This window comes from Pungitius pungitius, chromosome 18, assembly GCF_949316345.1.
Source record: "Pungitius pungitius chromosome 18, fPunPun2.1, whole genome shotgun sequence".
Classification (NCBI taxonomy): Eukaryota; Metazoa; Chordata; class Actinopteri; order Perciformes; family Gasterosteidae; genus Pungitius; species Pungitius pungitius.
The window spans coordinates 2,344,781-2,360,180 of NC_084917.1; the positions used below are offsets into that span (position 1 = coordinate 2,344,781).

General features: G+C 50.3%; 2 protein-coding genes across 2 annotated transcripts; one reads left to right on the forward strand and one right to left on the reverse strand.

Moving 5' to 3' along the window:
- The first annotated feature begins 46 nt into the window (after positions 1-46).
- Positions 47-3,791, forward strand: c9 (complement component 9). The gene is made up of 11 exons (XM_037484714.2): positions 47-197; positions 315-405; positions 788-938; positions 1,076-1,217; positions 1,320-1,458; positions 1,548-1,778; positions 1,864-2,104; positions 2,204-2,329; positions 2,501-2,676; positions 3,021-3,255; positions 3,359-3,791. The coding sequence occupies exons 1-11, from the start codon at positions 49-51 to the stop codon at positions 3,514-3,516; spliced, it is 1,839 nt and encodes a 612-aa protein (XP_037340611.2). The 5' UTR covers positions 47-48; the 3' UTR covers positions 3,517-3,791.
- A 4,968-nt stretch (positions 3,792-8,759) lies between these two features.
- Positions 8,760-10,185, reverse strand: gas1b (growth arrest-specific 1b). Its single transcript, XM_037485440.2, has 2 exons — positions 10,103-10,185; positions 8,760-9,944 (listed from the first exon to the last, which is right to left on the reverse strand). Exon 2 carries the CDS (start codon positions 9,825-9,827, stop codon positions 9,048-9,050), a length of 780 nt encoding a protein of 259 aa, XP_037341337.2. The 5' UTR covers positions 9,828-9,944; positions 10,103-10,185; the 3' UTR covers positions 8,760-9,047.
- Between the last annotated feature and the right edge of the window lie 5,215 nt (positions 10,186-15,400).

Sequence of the window (15,400 nt, forward strand, 5' to 3'; positions counted from 1 at the left end):
ACTTAGACGACGACGACAACAACAACGTGGTCCTTTTGCATTTGAACAATGATTGACAGAAAGAGAGAGAGAGACTTCATAAGAACGCACACGCAGCGCCATTCGTCTCTTCAGGCGTTCACCATGAGGACCGGAGTCGCTCTGCAGCTGGGCTTCTGTGGCCTATGTCTCACGTTGGTGCTTCTCGGAACTGGAATGTACGTATATATATATATATATATATGGTTATTTAATTTGCACAGTAGCAGCGCGGATCTTTGATTTTGGTTCACGTAGTAAGGCTTTTCTCTCATCACTTACCATCACTCCGGTAGGGGGGTGGAGATTCCCGATCCGCCGGCGGTGCAGTGCGTTTGGGGCCCCTGGTCAGAGTGGAGCTCGTGTGATAATTGCACAAAGGCCAGGGTGAGTCCATTCAAACTGCAGTTACTGAGCAGAAACCTCAATAACTTATATTAATAAACTAATGAAATGAAGAAAACAAATGTGATGGTTTGACAATCTGGTTATTGAAAATGTAATGTTATCTTGTATAAAGCAACTGTATCTAATCCTATTGTACAAAAAGGGGTCAAATTAATAACATATTACATATTTAAATGTAATTAATTGACATTGTCTATTTACAAAAACAGATGGTAAATTCATTGAGACGGTATCTCACACTGTGTTGCCGTCAGCCTAAAAGTAACACATTGTAAAGTCAACGAAACTGCCCCTTGACGCTCAACAAGCTGCGATGTCACCTGTGACTCACCCCCCCCCCCCCTCCCTCCCTCCCCCCCAGAGGCGCTCTCGCAGCGTGGAAGTGTTCGGCCAGTTCGGCGGTAACCCCTGCCACGGCTCGACGGGGGACAGGGAGGCCTGTCCAACAGACGGCGGTTGCATCAAGCCGCCTGCGCCTCTGTGCTCCGACTCCAACTTCCAGTGCGAGTCAGGTATTCCTCCCGCATTTTTTTGCCCTTTCACACCGGCACGATGCCTCAGAGGTGTGGGTGTAGCCTTTCGGGGGGCACCTGTGCAAGTACCTTGTCTGGGTATCCGGGGTGGGCCTCATTGCGCTTGATTCACGCAGGTACTTGCATCAGCAAAAGACTGCAGTGCAACGGGGACTACGACTGCGAGGACGGATCGGATGAGGACTGCGACCCCATCCGCAGGCCCTGCGGCGCGGCCGCCCTGGACAACAACGAACAAGGCAGGACGGCGGGATACGGGTGAATCAAACGGCGCCGTTTTGGCTCGCAAACGTCAGCCCACCCGCGACTCAACATCACAATCTCAGCCGTAACACACTGCGTAATGTGTCTTTGCACCAGAATCAACATCTTGGGCGTGGAGCCTCGAATGAACCCCTTCTACAACGACTTCTTCAACGGGGGCTGCGCACGAGTGAGGAACCCGTACACCTCCAAGCACGACCGGCTTCCCTGGAACGTCGGCGTGCTGAACTACGAGGTGAGCCGCCACCATTTGTCCATTTGTGAAAAAATGGAGATGTAGGAGACTTCCGTCCACCCCTTTTTGATGCTCACCTGTCCTTCCAGACCATAGTGGAAGAAACCGCCTCCAAGGAAATTTATGAGCACGCACACACCCTCATGAGAGAACTGATGAAAGAGAGCAGCATTAAATTTGATGCCGGAGTTTCCCTCACTTTCGCCTTGAATTCGGCACCCGCGACCGAGGGGGTCAACTCTTCTGCAAAGATTGGGGCGAACTTCAATTTCGACAGGAACACCATGATTAGGGAGGTCAACACCTACTCAACAATTAAGGTAAAAAAAAGTGTTTTCCTCCAACAAAATCCGGGCCATGTGATTGTGTTCTGCGACCCGATGCTTCTCGCCTGCACACACTCAGAACAAGAGCTTCATGACGGTGAAGGGCTCCGTGCAGCTGAGCACCTACAGGATGCGCTCCCGGGATCTCAGGACCGCCGACGAGTTCCTTGAGCATGTCCGATCTCTGCCCGCGCAGTACGAGAGGGGCGTTTATTTCGCCTTCCTGGAGGACTACGGAACTCACTACACCAAAAACGGGAAGACCGGCGGCGAATACGAGCTGGTCTACGTCCTCAACCAGGACACCATCAAGAAGAAACGTAAAGGAGCCCGCCGCCGTCCGCCCCCCCCCCCCCCCCCCGCCCGCGGACTCGCCGCCGCGAGATGCCCTCACCGCCTGTACTTTGTGATCCTCGCAGATCTGACGGAGAGAAAGATCCAAGAGTGCATAAAAGTAGGCCTCACGGCGGACATCACGAGCGTCGTTCCGGTCGAGGCACACCTCAATTTCGAGAAGTGCGATCCTGTGACGAACAAAGCCTCAGGTGTGCTTTCCCTGTTTTGGCTTTTGATCACGCTGACTATCTTAATAAAACACGATATGGGTGTACGTAGTCCTCTCAACCCCAAAAAACTATGAATACATTGTGATTAGTAAGAGAATGGTTTACAGCTGTGCACCTAGTGTGAAAGTTTATCCCCTCCTGTCCCCACAGTTGATGATGAGGGGAAAGCAACGGTGGACAAGGTGCTGACGTCGGTCAGGGGAGGCACTCTGGAAAGTGCGGTGGCCATGCGGGCCAAGTTGAATAGGGACGGCGTGATGGACATCGCCACCTTTCAGAACTGGGCCCGGACGCTCGCCGACCTGCCGGCGCTGCTCTACAGCGAGGTAGCTTCGACTCTTTACAGGTGTCACGCTATGAGGACGATGACCGGGACATTCTGTATGCCGGATGGATTCTTGTCACTTTGGTGATCCTCTGAATTTTTGTTTAGCGGCCTCCATGAGGTTCACGTTGGATTGATACCATATAGCCATTCAATATGGTTAGAATGATACCTGCTTAGCAATTAGCACATTAGCATTGTCCCTCAGAGCATGCTAGCATTAGCATTTAGCTCAAGTACGGCCTTGCAGAGCCATATATATTCCCATAGCCTTTGTTAAAAGAACTAAATATAATCATTATCCTACTTTGGCAAGTGAAAAAGTTCTCTTTTTTATCCTGACAGCCAGAGCCCATCTATAATTTAGTTCCACTGGACATGCCTGACGCTAACACCAGGATATCAAACCTGAAGCGGGCCACTGCCGACTACGTTGCAGAGTACAACGTGTGCAAGTGCAAGCCCTGTCACAACGGGGCCACCCTGGCCCTGCTGGGGGGGGAGTGCGTGTGCCTTTGCCCGTTGCTGTACGAAGGCCTGGCCTGCCAGAACCACAAGGCCGACAGAGCTCCGAACCCGGGTAAGGGAGGGCGGATGCGTCCCGGCGCGGGGCGGGTGTCCCGAAACGCCACCTGCGCCGCTCGTAGCACTTTAGCTCGTGTTTCTTCTTCTTTTTCTCGCAGGTACGAGACCGGCTGTAACCCAGGAGGGCAACTGGTCGTGCTGGTCAAGCTGGTCCGGCTGTGAGGGAGCGAGGCGCACCAGGACACGCAGCTGCAACACCGATGGGCTCCCGGGAGCTGTGTGCAGGGGAGACACCAGCAATGAAGACCACTGCTGAGAGGAGGCTACACCTCTGACACACACACACACACACAGAGCCACAGATTTGAGCATTTCAAGCCAGTGACATTCTTTGTTAGGAGAACAGAGCCATCTTGAGGTCAGTAATAGATAATGCAGGTTTTCATGTCTTGTTAATTTCTTTTTTATTTTAAAGTTCGAGGAGACAATATCAACGGCAAATAGGTATTTAGCGTGAATGTGATTTTTTAAACTTAAAAAAAGCAGTTCAAATCCACTGTTTGGTTTGAATAAAGATGTTTTGCCACGGTCCTTCACTCCATGTTTGCATATCAACACTGATCAAGATTTAAGTGCCTATAAGTTCTCTTCATTTTGAGAGTTTATAAGTCTGCCCCCCCCCCCCCCCCCCCCCCACACACACACACACACCTCTACGTTATGGTACTTTAAACATTTGGAATGAATGGAAAGGCGACTAGACTAGGCTGAATTAGCAGGGTCATTTCAGCGCTCTTCACATAAACATCTTTGTAATGACGTTAACGAAGGAATCCTTCATTCAAACCTCACATTGAACAAATGAAACAACACAAACATCCATTTTTGGACGTTTAACACATCAGTCAAGTATTGCAGATCTCACATTCAATCATTAACCAGTCTTCCCGTTAGACCCAGAAGAACTTTGACCACAAACAATACACTTTACGGGTTAAAATGGTGTTGGCCGGAGTATAAATGCATAAATGGGCTAATAACTCATCGTTAAAGGCATTGAGCACATTCCAGATGGCCGCGCTGCGTAAACGAGAACCAGATGGGCAGAAGGAGGGTGACGGAGAACAACTAGGCTTTCAGCTTTGGACATGAAAATTACGTAAAGAGAGGCATTGTATGTGTAGGTGTTGTATTTTTAATTTACAGTTCTTCTCGATAGATGTGGTGACAGAAAAAGGAGATGGAGTCTTTTTTTTAAAATGTTGGTCAAAGTCACTTTGAAAGAAGCGGCACCAGGATACAAGTACATGTTTTAAATGTAATACAAAGGATCTGCTTTGAATGGGCTCTGTGATTGGTAACATATCAGGGTACAAATCCTTCAATTGTTCAAAACAATATATACACATAAAAGGCGATTCTGGATACATGAGTGCATGTTTTTTGTATTTGCTAGGGGAGACAAATACCAAATAAAAGGCCCTTCGAGGTAGGTATGAATGATGGAGCGTCTGCAGAGGGAGGCCTCTGTTAAAATCATTACCGCTGAGTTATTGCTTCCACGCCGGTGGATTGGGCCCAAAAAAGGATGACAGCCGATGTTTGCCGAGCTTAACGGCCTTTGATTTCCGTGTTTGCTCACGGATTTTAGTCCTTTAAAGCGGCAACCCTGCAGGCATGACTGGAGATCCTCGTGCCTTGTTAACCAAACAGCAGCAGGCTGCTGCGGCCTTGCACTGCATTTAGGAATGTACACACAGGGCGGCACGATGGGAATTGGCTCATTTAAAAGTGTTGTTTAGTTTTTTCCCCTCTCGTAGAGGGTTAGGGTGAGATCTTGGAGCCCTGGTTCTTAACCCTACGAGTCCAACCCCGGATGTTATCAAAACGTTTTTAATAGATAGAGAGGAGTTTAAATCCGAGTGTGTGTGTGTGTGTGTGTGTGTGTGTGTGTAGTGGGGGGTGATGAATGCTACTTGAGAGGTAACCACTGGGGGTGGTACCCTCTGGCCCTTAGTATGTCAGCATAATGGAGTAAAACCTTGGGACCTTATTGAGCTCCAGGGAGACCCCATTCACCGCGGACAGCGACCCGGCCTCGGCCCATTATCTTAGTCCAAAATGTTTTGTTCTTTCGTCAGCCTTCAACAGAGCAGTTAGCACAAAATAATGAACCCCTCTGCGTCCATAGACCGCCCAATTCTCCTTTTACTAATATTTATTCATTCCTGAAACTGAGTTGCAGGGAACCAACGGCACTTTAGGGTTATTCGTCCAAAACACTTCATTATGTGGAAGAACATTTTCTATCTGTGTCCGTTCTGAAAAGATTATTGTGCGATCTGGGGAAAAAACATCTTCGTGTCCAACTGCAAAACGTGAGGCTGGACGACATCGGCAACATGTTCTAGGTGCTCTTCAAAGATGAAACAGGTCCAAAAAACCGCAGGTTGGCAAGCGGAGTGAGTTCATTTCACAGCCCGGGTTATTTACTCTGCAACCTGTTTCCCACTCGCTACAAGAAAGGATCCACGGCCCGCTTTCAGAACGCCGCCCATTGTTTCCTGCCGTCATAAACACATCGTCCCGGCCTTCAATGGAGGAGAGTTGAGGGATATTTTTTCAGACAAAAGCCCTTAGAAGGGTGTGAAAGGAGCCCCCCCCCCCCCCCCCTCGCACCCCTAAACGCCTGGACACAGTTGGTGGTGCCCCCCCCCCGCCCTCCCCACTTCCCCCGGGTCACTAAAGGCATTGAAGTCTGAGGGGGCTGCTACGGCAGATTACTCCACACAGCTGTCCCGGCACCGTGGAAATGAAGTTATGCCCTTGTCAGCTATGTTTTGTTGAGTGCCCCCCCCCCCCCCCCCACGGCCCCACCTCCTGTTCTTCTCGCACTCCTTTGCACCGCTAGTGCTCTTTGGTTGCAGGAGTGGGGGGGGGGGGATCAGGGACAATTCCTCCAGGCAAGGCGGGTAGACAAAACCCATCGGATTGGTTGATTAAATATACTCCCTCTTAGCGTCATTATACCGAGAGGCTTAAAATCCCTGACATTCAACCCAGAGCAGCCCCCCCCCATAGCGTTCCCCTCCCCCCGGGAACCCTCAATCATAAATCAACCCCTCCTCCACCTTTCCCAACTGTGTAAAAGCTAAGGGTGCTGCCTTCCTTAAGTCCCCCCAACCCCAATTGGGTTTTTCTCCATTTGCCTCTTTTTTGTATTTTAGTCTAAACGGAACTTTTGCGATGTTAAAATGATCCCAAAAGTTTTACCTTGAACAATGAACGTCAGTCGACGAGGTTTCTACTTTACATTTACCGGCTTATTTTATTCCACGGGGGGCAGCGCGTGGGACCCAGCGCCACCTAGTGGTGAGCTCGCAGACTGCAACCCGGGCCGAGTGCAACTGGATTAAAATCATCTTCCTCTTTCATCAATGACTGACAGTTTCAAAATCGGCTCAAAAAGTGGAAAAAAAGTGAGTCTGGCAGCCGAGCAGCTTGCGAATTATTTGGCCAAGTTCCCCTGGGATTTCAGCAGGGAGTTACTGCGTTCCACCTGCACTCGTCACACCTGAGACTAGCGGGAATAGGCCCAAGCAAAACCCTCCGTTTTAATTAGATAGTCGCGCTCAGTCTCACGGGATGCTGAGGTAACAATACATCAACTCCAGCCCAGGTACCGTGGCCTGTTTGCTTTTCCCGAGTGTGTCCTAGAGAGGGGGTGGAGTGGGGGGGGGGGGGGGGGGGGGTGCTCCAGGGCGGGGCAGAGTTAAGGTCAGCCAAGTAGCAGTTTGAGTAATGCTGAGGCAATTTTAATGATGTTCGGGCTCCCGGACCAAAAGCTCTTCAGTCCCCCCCCTCCCCACCCCCCCCCCCCACAACATTCCTATTTTTCTATGTTGCCAAAAGTTAATTGAAAACATTTCAGGGCAAATGATGGTCTGTCCCCCTCCCCCCCTCTATGAAACGGATGCCTTTTTTTGAATCCTCAACAATGATAAAGAAGGCATTGCAACTATTAATGGTTGGAGCAGGGGCCTTCCCTCTTAAAGTGACAGTGGCAGTATTTAAACAATGATAGCTTACTTTTTTTTTTTTTTTCACCTTCGACCTTAACAGCATCATCCTCACAGAATCCTCATCCTCACAGAATCCTCATGGTCAGAGACTGCGAGGATGAATGCATCCGCTGGACTTCAGCGGAGAAACAGAGCTGAACTTTCTCACATAGCTCCTCCGTCTTCCTCTGGGATAGCAGCCTCCTCCGTGCTCCCCCCCCCCCCCCTCCCCCCCTCCCGCGCCCTGAAAGAGGTGACACGGTGAATGAAGTGGCCCCCACATTGTGCCGCTGCACCATTGTGTATTTTTTTTTTTTGCATCTCCACAATAGAAGTGCCACTCGACTTCTCTCCCCATCAATGGGCCGGAGGGCCCGTGGCTTTTTCTCCTTGAAAAGCAACATGGCTGCCATCAATAGTTTTCGAGGGCCATTATCACAAGTGAAGGAGGGCACTGGCTTTTTTGGGGGGGGGGTAAGTGCAGAGAGCCGACCGTCTCAAGGCGTGTAAACAGACGGGTGCGTCCTCAGCACCACGCTTTAAAAAAACTGCACTACACTGTGAAAACCGACGTTCTATTTGCAGATTGCGACATGTTGTCTTCTAAAAAAAAAAAAAGTAGTGTTGCACAAAAGTACACGTCTCGCATCGTCAGGATATTTTCAGCGTGTTGGAACAACTGTACAGATTTAAAACAGTGAGTCTTCTCAGCTGTTAAATTTAGGAAGCAAAGTAGGTAGAATGCTACTTTTTTTTAGTCTACTCTTAGTAGACCTCTAACCTCAGATGATGCATCTCATGAATGAACAAGTAAAATCAAGAATACCCAAAGAGCTGTGACTGGAAAGGGGTGATTTAGGCAAAGTGTTTAAACAACACAGTGAAACGTTTCTGAGGTTGCTGCTTTGAGTAAATAATTGTGTTAAAGAGTTGGTCTCAGATCCATCTGGCGATGCAAATATGCAAAAAGCAGTGGTAAAAACAAACAAAATTAAAACAAGATAGGGACATTTTCAGATGGTGTAGTCTGAGGATTTAAAGAACAAAGCCTGGAACTATGTGAAAGAAATGGGATAAAAACGTTAAGACAGAGCCCCAAACGAACCATTAGCAAACCGGTCTTTATTTAGCGTGCACGTACATTCAGAGGAGTGTGTCGGGGCGCTTAATCTCTCCACCCACCCGCGCGCGCGCACGCACACACACACACACACACACACACACACACGCACCGTTTTATTTTCTCAGCGGGTCTTTTGTGAAGACCTCTAACAAACACCCGGGGTGAGGATAAACAAACTCCTTCCTCCTCAGGAATCCACCTTCCTCTCGACTCTTTGAGCGGGTTTTAAACCCCTCTGCAAACATCAACGTTTACGGGGTCAAGTGTATCCGGCCCCCGGCTCGCGTCAACTTTGGTCTTTAATGAAGGTCCGTGTGGGGCTGCTAGATGTACTAAACAAAAAAGAGAGTTGGGGTGGGTGAGGGGGTCTATTCATACAGTGCAAATCGTTTATTGCTCATAAAGATATATTCTCACAAAAAAATAAATTTTATACAATATACTGTACAATCTATCTTTACATAGGTGGGATACAACAAAAAAAAATCTCCTTCGGGTGATATCAGATGATCAAATTTAAGTGAGTAACAAACATACAAGGGTGCTGGATTGGATTCATTTTGCGCAGATCAGAAGGTGTTAGTGTTGTTAGTTTAAGGAGAAACCACGGCTGATAACAACAAAGTCCCTGTCTAGCTGCCCTCAGCCCCCCCCACACACTTTTCAGATGCATTTGGTTAAAACCAAAATGGTGGTCAGAACATTTAGCAAAGAGGTCTGAGGCGGCGGGGAGTCGCCGGAGTTCTCCGCGTAGTGATAATCCTCCTGGTCCGCGTAATAGTCGTCCGGGTCGTCCTCGGCGTCCGGGAAGCCGCTCCCCGCGAACCTCTCGCCCGGCTCGGAGCAGAAGGTCTTCATGCTGACTTTGATGTACTCGCAGATGTTCCTCTCCGCGCCGTCGCACTCGCATGTGTCGAGCTGCTGCGCCTTGGGTATGGAGCGCATGTCGGCGATGACTCGGCGGCAGCCGTCCGAGCACCTCTCCCCCCCGAACAGCTTCCGGCAGTGGAACAAGTAGTCCCTCATGGCGGAGCTGCACGGCTGGTCCATCTCGCACTGCCGCCGGGCCTCGGTGCAGCCCACGGTGCTGGTCCGCGGCAGGCACGGCTCGATGGCCCGCTTGGTGGCCACGCACACCGGGTCCAGCGCGCAGTCGCAGTCCTCCAGGGCCGGGCCGCTTTGGGTCAGGTTGAGCTGAATCAGGGACGATATGCAGTGGCTGGGACACTTCTTGCGCTCCCCGTTGAGGACGGACGCGCAGGCGTGGAGGTACTGGTCGTACGCGTAATGGCACTCCGGCTCCCCGTGGCACTTGAGGATGGCTTTCCAGCAGACCAGCCGACGGCCGTGGGTCGGGGACGCGACGCAGAGCCCGGTGAGCAGGATCCAGACCGCGCTCAGCAAAGCCGCCGTCCGGCCCATCAGTACGGCGGGACTTGCCATCTCCGGGAAGAGTGAGTCTTCAAAAAGTCGGACTTCATGTGGGCTTCTGCGGCGCCCGCGCGCTGCGTCAAAACAACGGTCCTCCCGGACGGGTTCATATCCTGTCACAGCCGGAGCCTGGAGGGAAGGGGGGGGGGGTCAACGAACGACGACCATAACGAGCCAAAAGTCCCCAAAAGTCTAAACACGTCGCGAGAAAAGTGTGTGAGTCGTCGTCAGTCCGGCTTAGTGGACCTCGCGCTACTTTAGGATTGTTCTTTTGGGATTTCACAAACCTTTCCGAAAAGTATCGAGAGGAGAAGTACGTATCCTTGTGCCTGAAGGCGCTCATCCAACTCCACCTCCGACCCGCATCCACCCGAGCTGCGGCGGCTGTGAGATGGAGGCGGGGCGGCGATGCGCGCAATACGTTCCTGCGACGCCCCGCCCTGATTGGTCCGACGGGCTGTGACGCAAGTAGCTGCTTTCAAAGGGAAGTATGTAAAAAAAAAAGGAAAAAAAAGAACTTTTTATTACCTTCTTAAATGACCTGAAACGTTAATGTATTCACCCACTTCACACAGAACAGCTGGTTTTTATTTAATTGTTTGAGTCAATCTACTTTATAACTTTATAATATAAGATCTTTAAGGCATAAAGTAATGCTTAAAATACTCTTATTCATAATCACACTGAAGGCCGTAAAAGTATCTATATGGATGTATGGTCTATAGGAAAGTGATTCTTTAACATGTATAGGCACACATGATATTTGCAGCAATCTTCTCCTGCATTTTGTTTAATTACCTGCTGCATGCCGGGGCAGAAGTATCACAACGTAGAAATCCTCCCGTGAAAAGTACCTGTAAGGTGTGCAACTTCAGCATCTCCCGTACATGACTTTGTGCCTGGTTCCCGGATCGTTTCTCACACATTCCTCGGGAACACCCCGGCATCGCGTCGCCTCCCCCGCAGCTGCTGCAACACGCGCGTGCCCCCCCCTCCCCCTGTCTTATTCCACCATTAAAAACATACCCAGCTACAACATACCCCCCCTGCCCCCCCCCCCCCGGGGACATTTTGCGCACACACACACACACCAATAAAGGCATGTCAGCTCGGAGGTTTACGAGGTTTCCAGAGCGGGAGCTGGGAATGCACCACAGGCCTTAATAAGGAAGGATAAGCAAAACAAATAAAAACACATTTGGCCTGTTTTTTTTTTTTTTTTTTTACTGCCTATTCTGCACAACTGTGAGCAGCGGTGTGAAATCCTAACGACCCCTCCCCTCTTTACCTTTTTCTGAGGGGCGTGGAGGAAAAAAAAGAGGAGCGAAGAGGAATAACAACAAACAGCGAGCATGAAAACAGTGTGTGTGGGGGGGGGCTTCAAGGGTCAACAGGAAAAAAAGCAAAGCACTGCTAAGCTGTGTGTTCGTCTGACCCCCCCCCCCCCTCGTCACGCCGGCCACAAAGATCCGACAGCTCTCAGGGGGGCCCTCACACTCCAATTAGAGAGATCAGACAGGAGTCAACACAAGTGCAGAAGAGTTTCATAGCCCAAAACTTGGAGTCCGTCCGTCCTGCATGCGGCCTGCTTATAATATATAATATAATATAATCGTGTTTCCAGAATTGGAATGCGGTCCCCCCCCCCCCCCCCCCCCCCCCGGCCCCCACCCCCTCCCAGTGGATTTGTAAATGCTCATGCAGAGACAGACGTGCTCTTCAGTTTGTCTCCACTGCTGTCAGAAGTCATTGCACACGAGCTGCGACCCCAGAACACTTTGTATTCAAGTGCTTTCAAGCCCGTGGAGAGGCAGAGGGAGAAGGAGAGAGGCCAGAGGGGGGGGGGGGGGGGAGGGGAGGGGGGGTGAATATTAAAAACCTGCCAAGTGGTTTTTTTCTGCCTGCATTTTTCCACTTCTCCGTGGCTCATGGAAATGTCCGTCTGACATGCTGCTTTATTTTTTGTCCCCCATAACAGAGGAGTCTATAGGTTTCCTGCAGGGAATCAGCCACGCGGTGTTCTGGAGTCAATCCGTGTGTTTTGGGGTGAAGTTCGATCAGCAACAATTGTTTTCAGTTTTTTTTGGGGGGGGGGGGCCTCTGCGGTTACGCAACCACTCGGCACTCGAGGCGCTGCATTGTCTGCTTTTTGCTGTTGTGAAATGTATCAACAACTGTCGGATGGATTGCCGTGACGTTTGGTATCCGGACACCTCGCGGGCGCCCCGGAGAGGCGAAGCCGGCCCACTTTTGGTGTGATTCTTTTTTTAATCTTGCGCCACTAAAAGGTCACGGTTTTCACTCGAAAATACAGTTGTGACAGAACCTCACACTTGCACTCTTTCGTTCCAGGGCGATGCCTTCAAATGTCTGCGGCGAGCCCGTCTTTCTCCTCTCAGGAAATCGGGTTGACGTTCACAGCGTTCACTGCGTTTAGCATTCGGGCCCGAGCGGCGTCTCTTCCCCCCCCCAGGTGTTGTCTTTCGCCCGCCTGAAAGCACCCTACACGCAGCTGCTACCGCACCGGAGACGTTTGGGGCTGGTACCACACGTTCCCAGGGAGCATCCCTGCGGGGGGGGGGCAGGGGGGGGGGGGGGGGGGGGGGGAACATTCCCAGACCTTGAACCCTACGAAAGAGGACCCGAGCCACAGGTTCAAACGCGGGTCACTGTGGCTGAAAAGTAGCCAAGAGCCCCTCGGGAACCAGAAGATTGTTCGGTGGTGCGTTACGAGGATGAACAGATTTATTGTTTTTGTAATTTTTGTTCTCCATCAGCGAGGCAGGAACAGGACAGGAAGTAAACCTGGATTACATTACATTAGAAAGCCAGAGGGGATTTTTGTTTGACTCACGGATCTTGCAGGAGAGCCGAGGGGGCTGTTGAATAGATCAGATAGTTAAACTTCAGACAGGAGGCAGACGCTGGCACGGCGGATGGTATTTCGATAGCGGCTGCTGCAGTAGATTGATGGCACTCGCAGTAAAAGCCGGCGCTATCAGACACAATGCTAAGCCCCGCAGTGCAGAAACACAGGGGTCTGCTAACGATAAGATAACGGAGCCATGTCTCTTCAAAGAGGGGAAGATAATGAAGTCCCACAAATTCCCCCAGAGGTGAAAGGGTATCTGTGTAGAACAAAAAAAGGAGGAGCTGTTCTCGAATGAAAAGAGAAGGCAAACAGGGGGGGGGGGGGGAGGTATTTTTTTGTATGAAACCTTACTTTTCCTCTCCAAACTCATGATCACGTCCCTCTCCAAAAAGGATATCGCTCCTCAGAGACAGACATGCCGCCCCGCACCTCAAAACAAAAGAAGTCATTGTTCACGAGATCAAGGCCGCAGAAAGACGTCTCCGAAGGAAGACGGGAAAAAAAACCCACCAAGCGTCCACATTACACGAGGCGAAGGGGACACTGTGTGTAATTAGGCTACAGTTGGCGGCCATTTTCAGGGTCTGAATACAGAGCCTTGAACTTGTTTGCAGGGTGGTGCTCTGAGGCGGGACTACTTTTTGATTGACAGGTTGAAACCCCAGCGTTTGTCCGGGCCCGGGAGAAATTGATCCCCTTAACAGAAGGGTCTGCAGGAAGTACACTTTAACGTTTTAGTCACCGTAAAGTCACTTGTTGTTGTAATCTCGTAGCTACACCCTCTTGTGTCATTCGGGTAAAAGCAGCACATAAATAGCTGCAGAGATGCATTACATGGGAAGAGCGACAATTCCAGACCAACACAAAGCTACCCAACAGCTTCCTTTATCATTCCATATTTTACATTAATGTAGAGCTCTGTAGATTGGAGGGTCCATTCCTCCCGTATACGTATTTATGCTTTAATGGACACACGTGTCTCTGGTGGTCAGAGCCCAGATGATGCTGTCACCGGGAGACAGTAACCACATGCTCTCAATCTAAACACGCCACTCGGTGTGTGTGTGTGAGGCGCAGCACCAGCGGTGGTCCGGTCCAACCGGTCCGGATCCATGACAAAAAAGAGAATCAGCACCTCCTTCCTCACATCCAGAGACAAAATGTAGTTCCTGGCCCCCCCGGTGTCTCATATGAATGAAACAAAGAGGGGAGATTGATCTTGTGCGTATTGATTGGAGGCTATTTCTGGCTGCGATGTTTCATTTATTTTAATATTTAATGAAATTGAGAGACGCAGCTGAACCATCTCAGGACTTGAGAGAGAGAAAAAAAAGCTTAGACGGACTGTGGATGTGGAAATACAGTAATAGCGTCTGTGAGGAAACTTGGACTGCTGCTTTCTAAATAATTAAAATATCTATTCTGTTGGAAAGGGGGGGGGGTGGGGGCAGAACCGGGGATGAATCAGGCTCAAATATGGGTTGGTTTCTGGGCATTATTTGGATTAGCAGTTCGCTCCAGTCAGGGTGGTCTGGGATACGGAGTTTATTCTGAATTTAAACACTGGCTCTCGGAGTCTGCCCCTACTGTCACCGTGCTGAGGAAAGCCATGTCGACGGTATAGGCCCGATGCGTAGTCTGGTGCCTCCAGTTGTTCTATCTCTCTTTCTGCCATCCAATCCAAGGCCAGCGTTGGCTTGTAGCTCATCGCCGCCCTCCCCTAAACTGCCCAAAACGAGGAGGATGTTGGGTTGAGCTGTCTGTCAGCTGCAGAGACACACCACAGACGCACGGCTAGAACGCTCCTCGTCGGGGGTGGAAAGTAAACAGAGCCTGTCTGGACACGGGCTGGATGTCAGGGAGAGAGAGACGGGAACGAGGCAGCAGGTACTGACCTGTCCTGCCGAGACAGAGACAAAAAGGGGACAGCGGCGGAGACACCGGCCGACTTATTGTCTCACAGCACGTGCCTCTTGTTTAAAGTAAGGAGACCCGTTTTTTTTTTAATGAAATTAAACTCTTCATTGTCCTGCTTTTGTCTGAGCGAAATGAAGAGTTTAGACGGGGATGCGGCAGAAGTACCTCCCTCGGAACACCTTTTGCCTGAGAAACACACACACACACGCGCACACACACACACACACACAGTAGCGAGGGAAAAAATAAACAGGCCGGGTTTGGCTTTTCCTGCAAAATCTAAATATTGACTCAGTAACCTATAATCATACACAGTGGTAACAAGATGGAAATAAACAAAACGGGCCTGCAATGTAAAGTGTCGGTGTGTGTCTTGTGGGCACGGAGGCCCCCGGATGCAGACACGCTGTTGGACGCACACCGAGAGGAGGAAACGGTTGCGTTTCTTACTCGACACCAGGCGGCGTGAATTCCATCCAAAGCGCCGCAGCGGCACGAATCGCTTCATATTCTCTAGAAACACAGAGAGGTTCTTTTGCGCCGCCCCCCCCCCCCCCCCCCGTGGCTTTTTTCGTTTCGGATGATACATCTGCTCTCAATTCACATCATTTTAACTGTCGCATGACTCATGTGAAATATTCGAAAAAGGGTTTGTCGATTGGCCGAGATGTCAGTTATAGAAAAGTTTCCAGATGACGTCAGCAGCCAGATGATCTGTAGCGGAGCTGAAGCGTTGTTAAAACACAAAGCCACACTTCACAGCACCCTTTTTGGAAACTCATGAAGAACAGCAGCA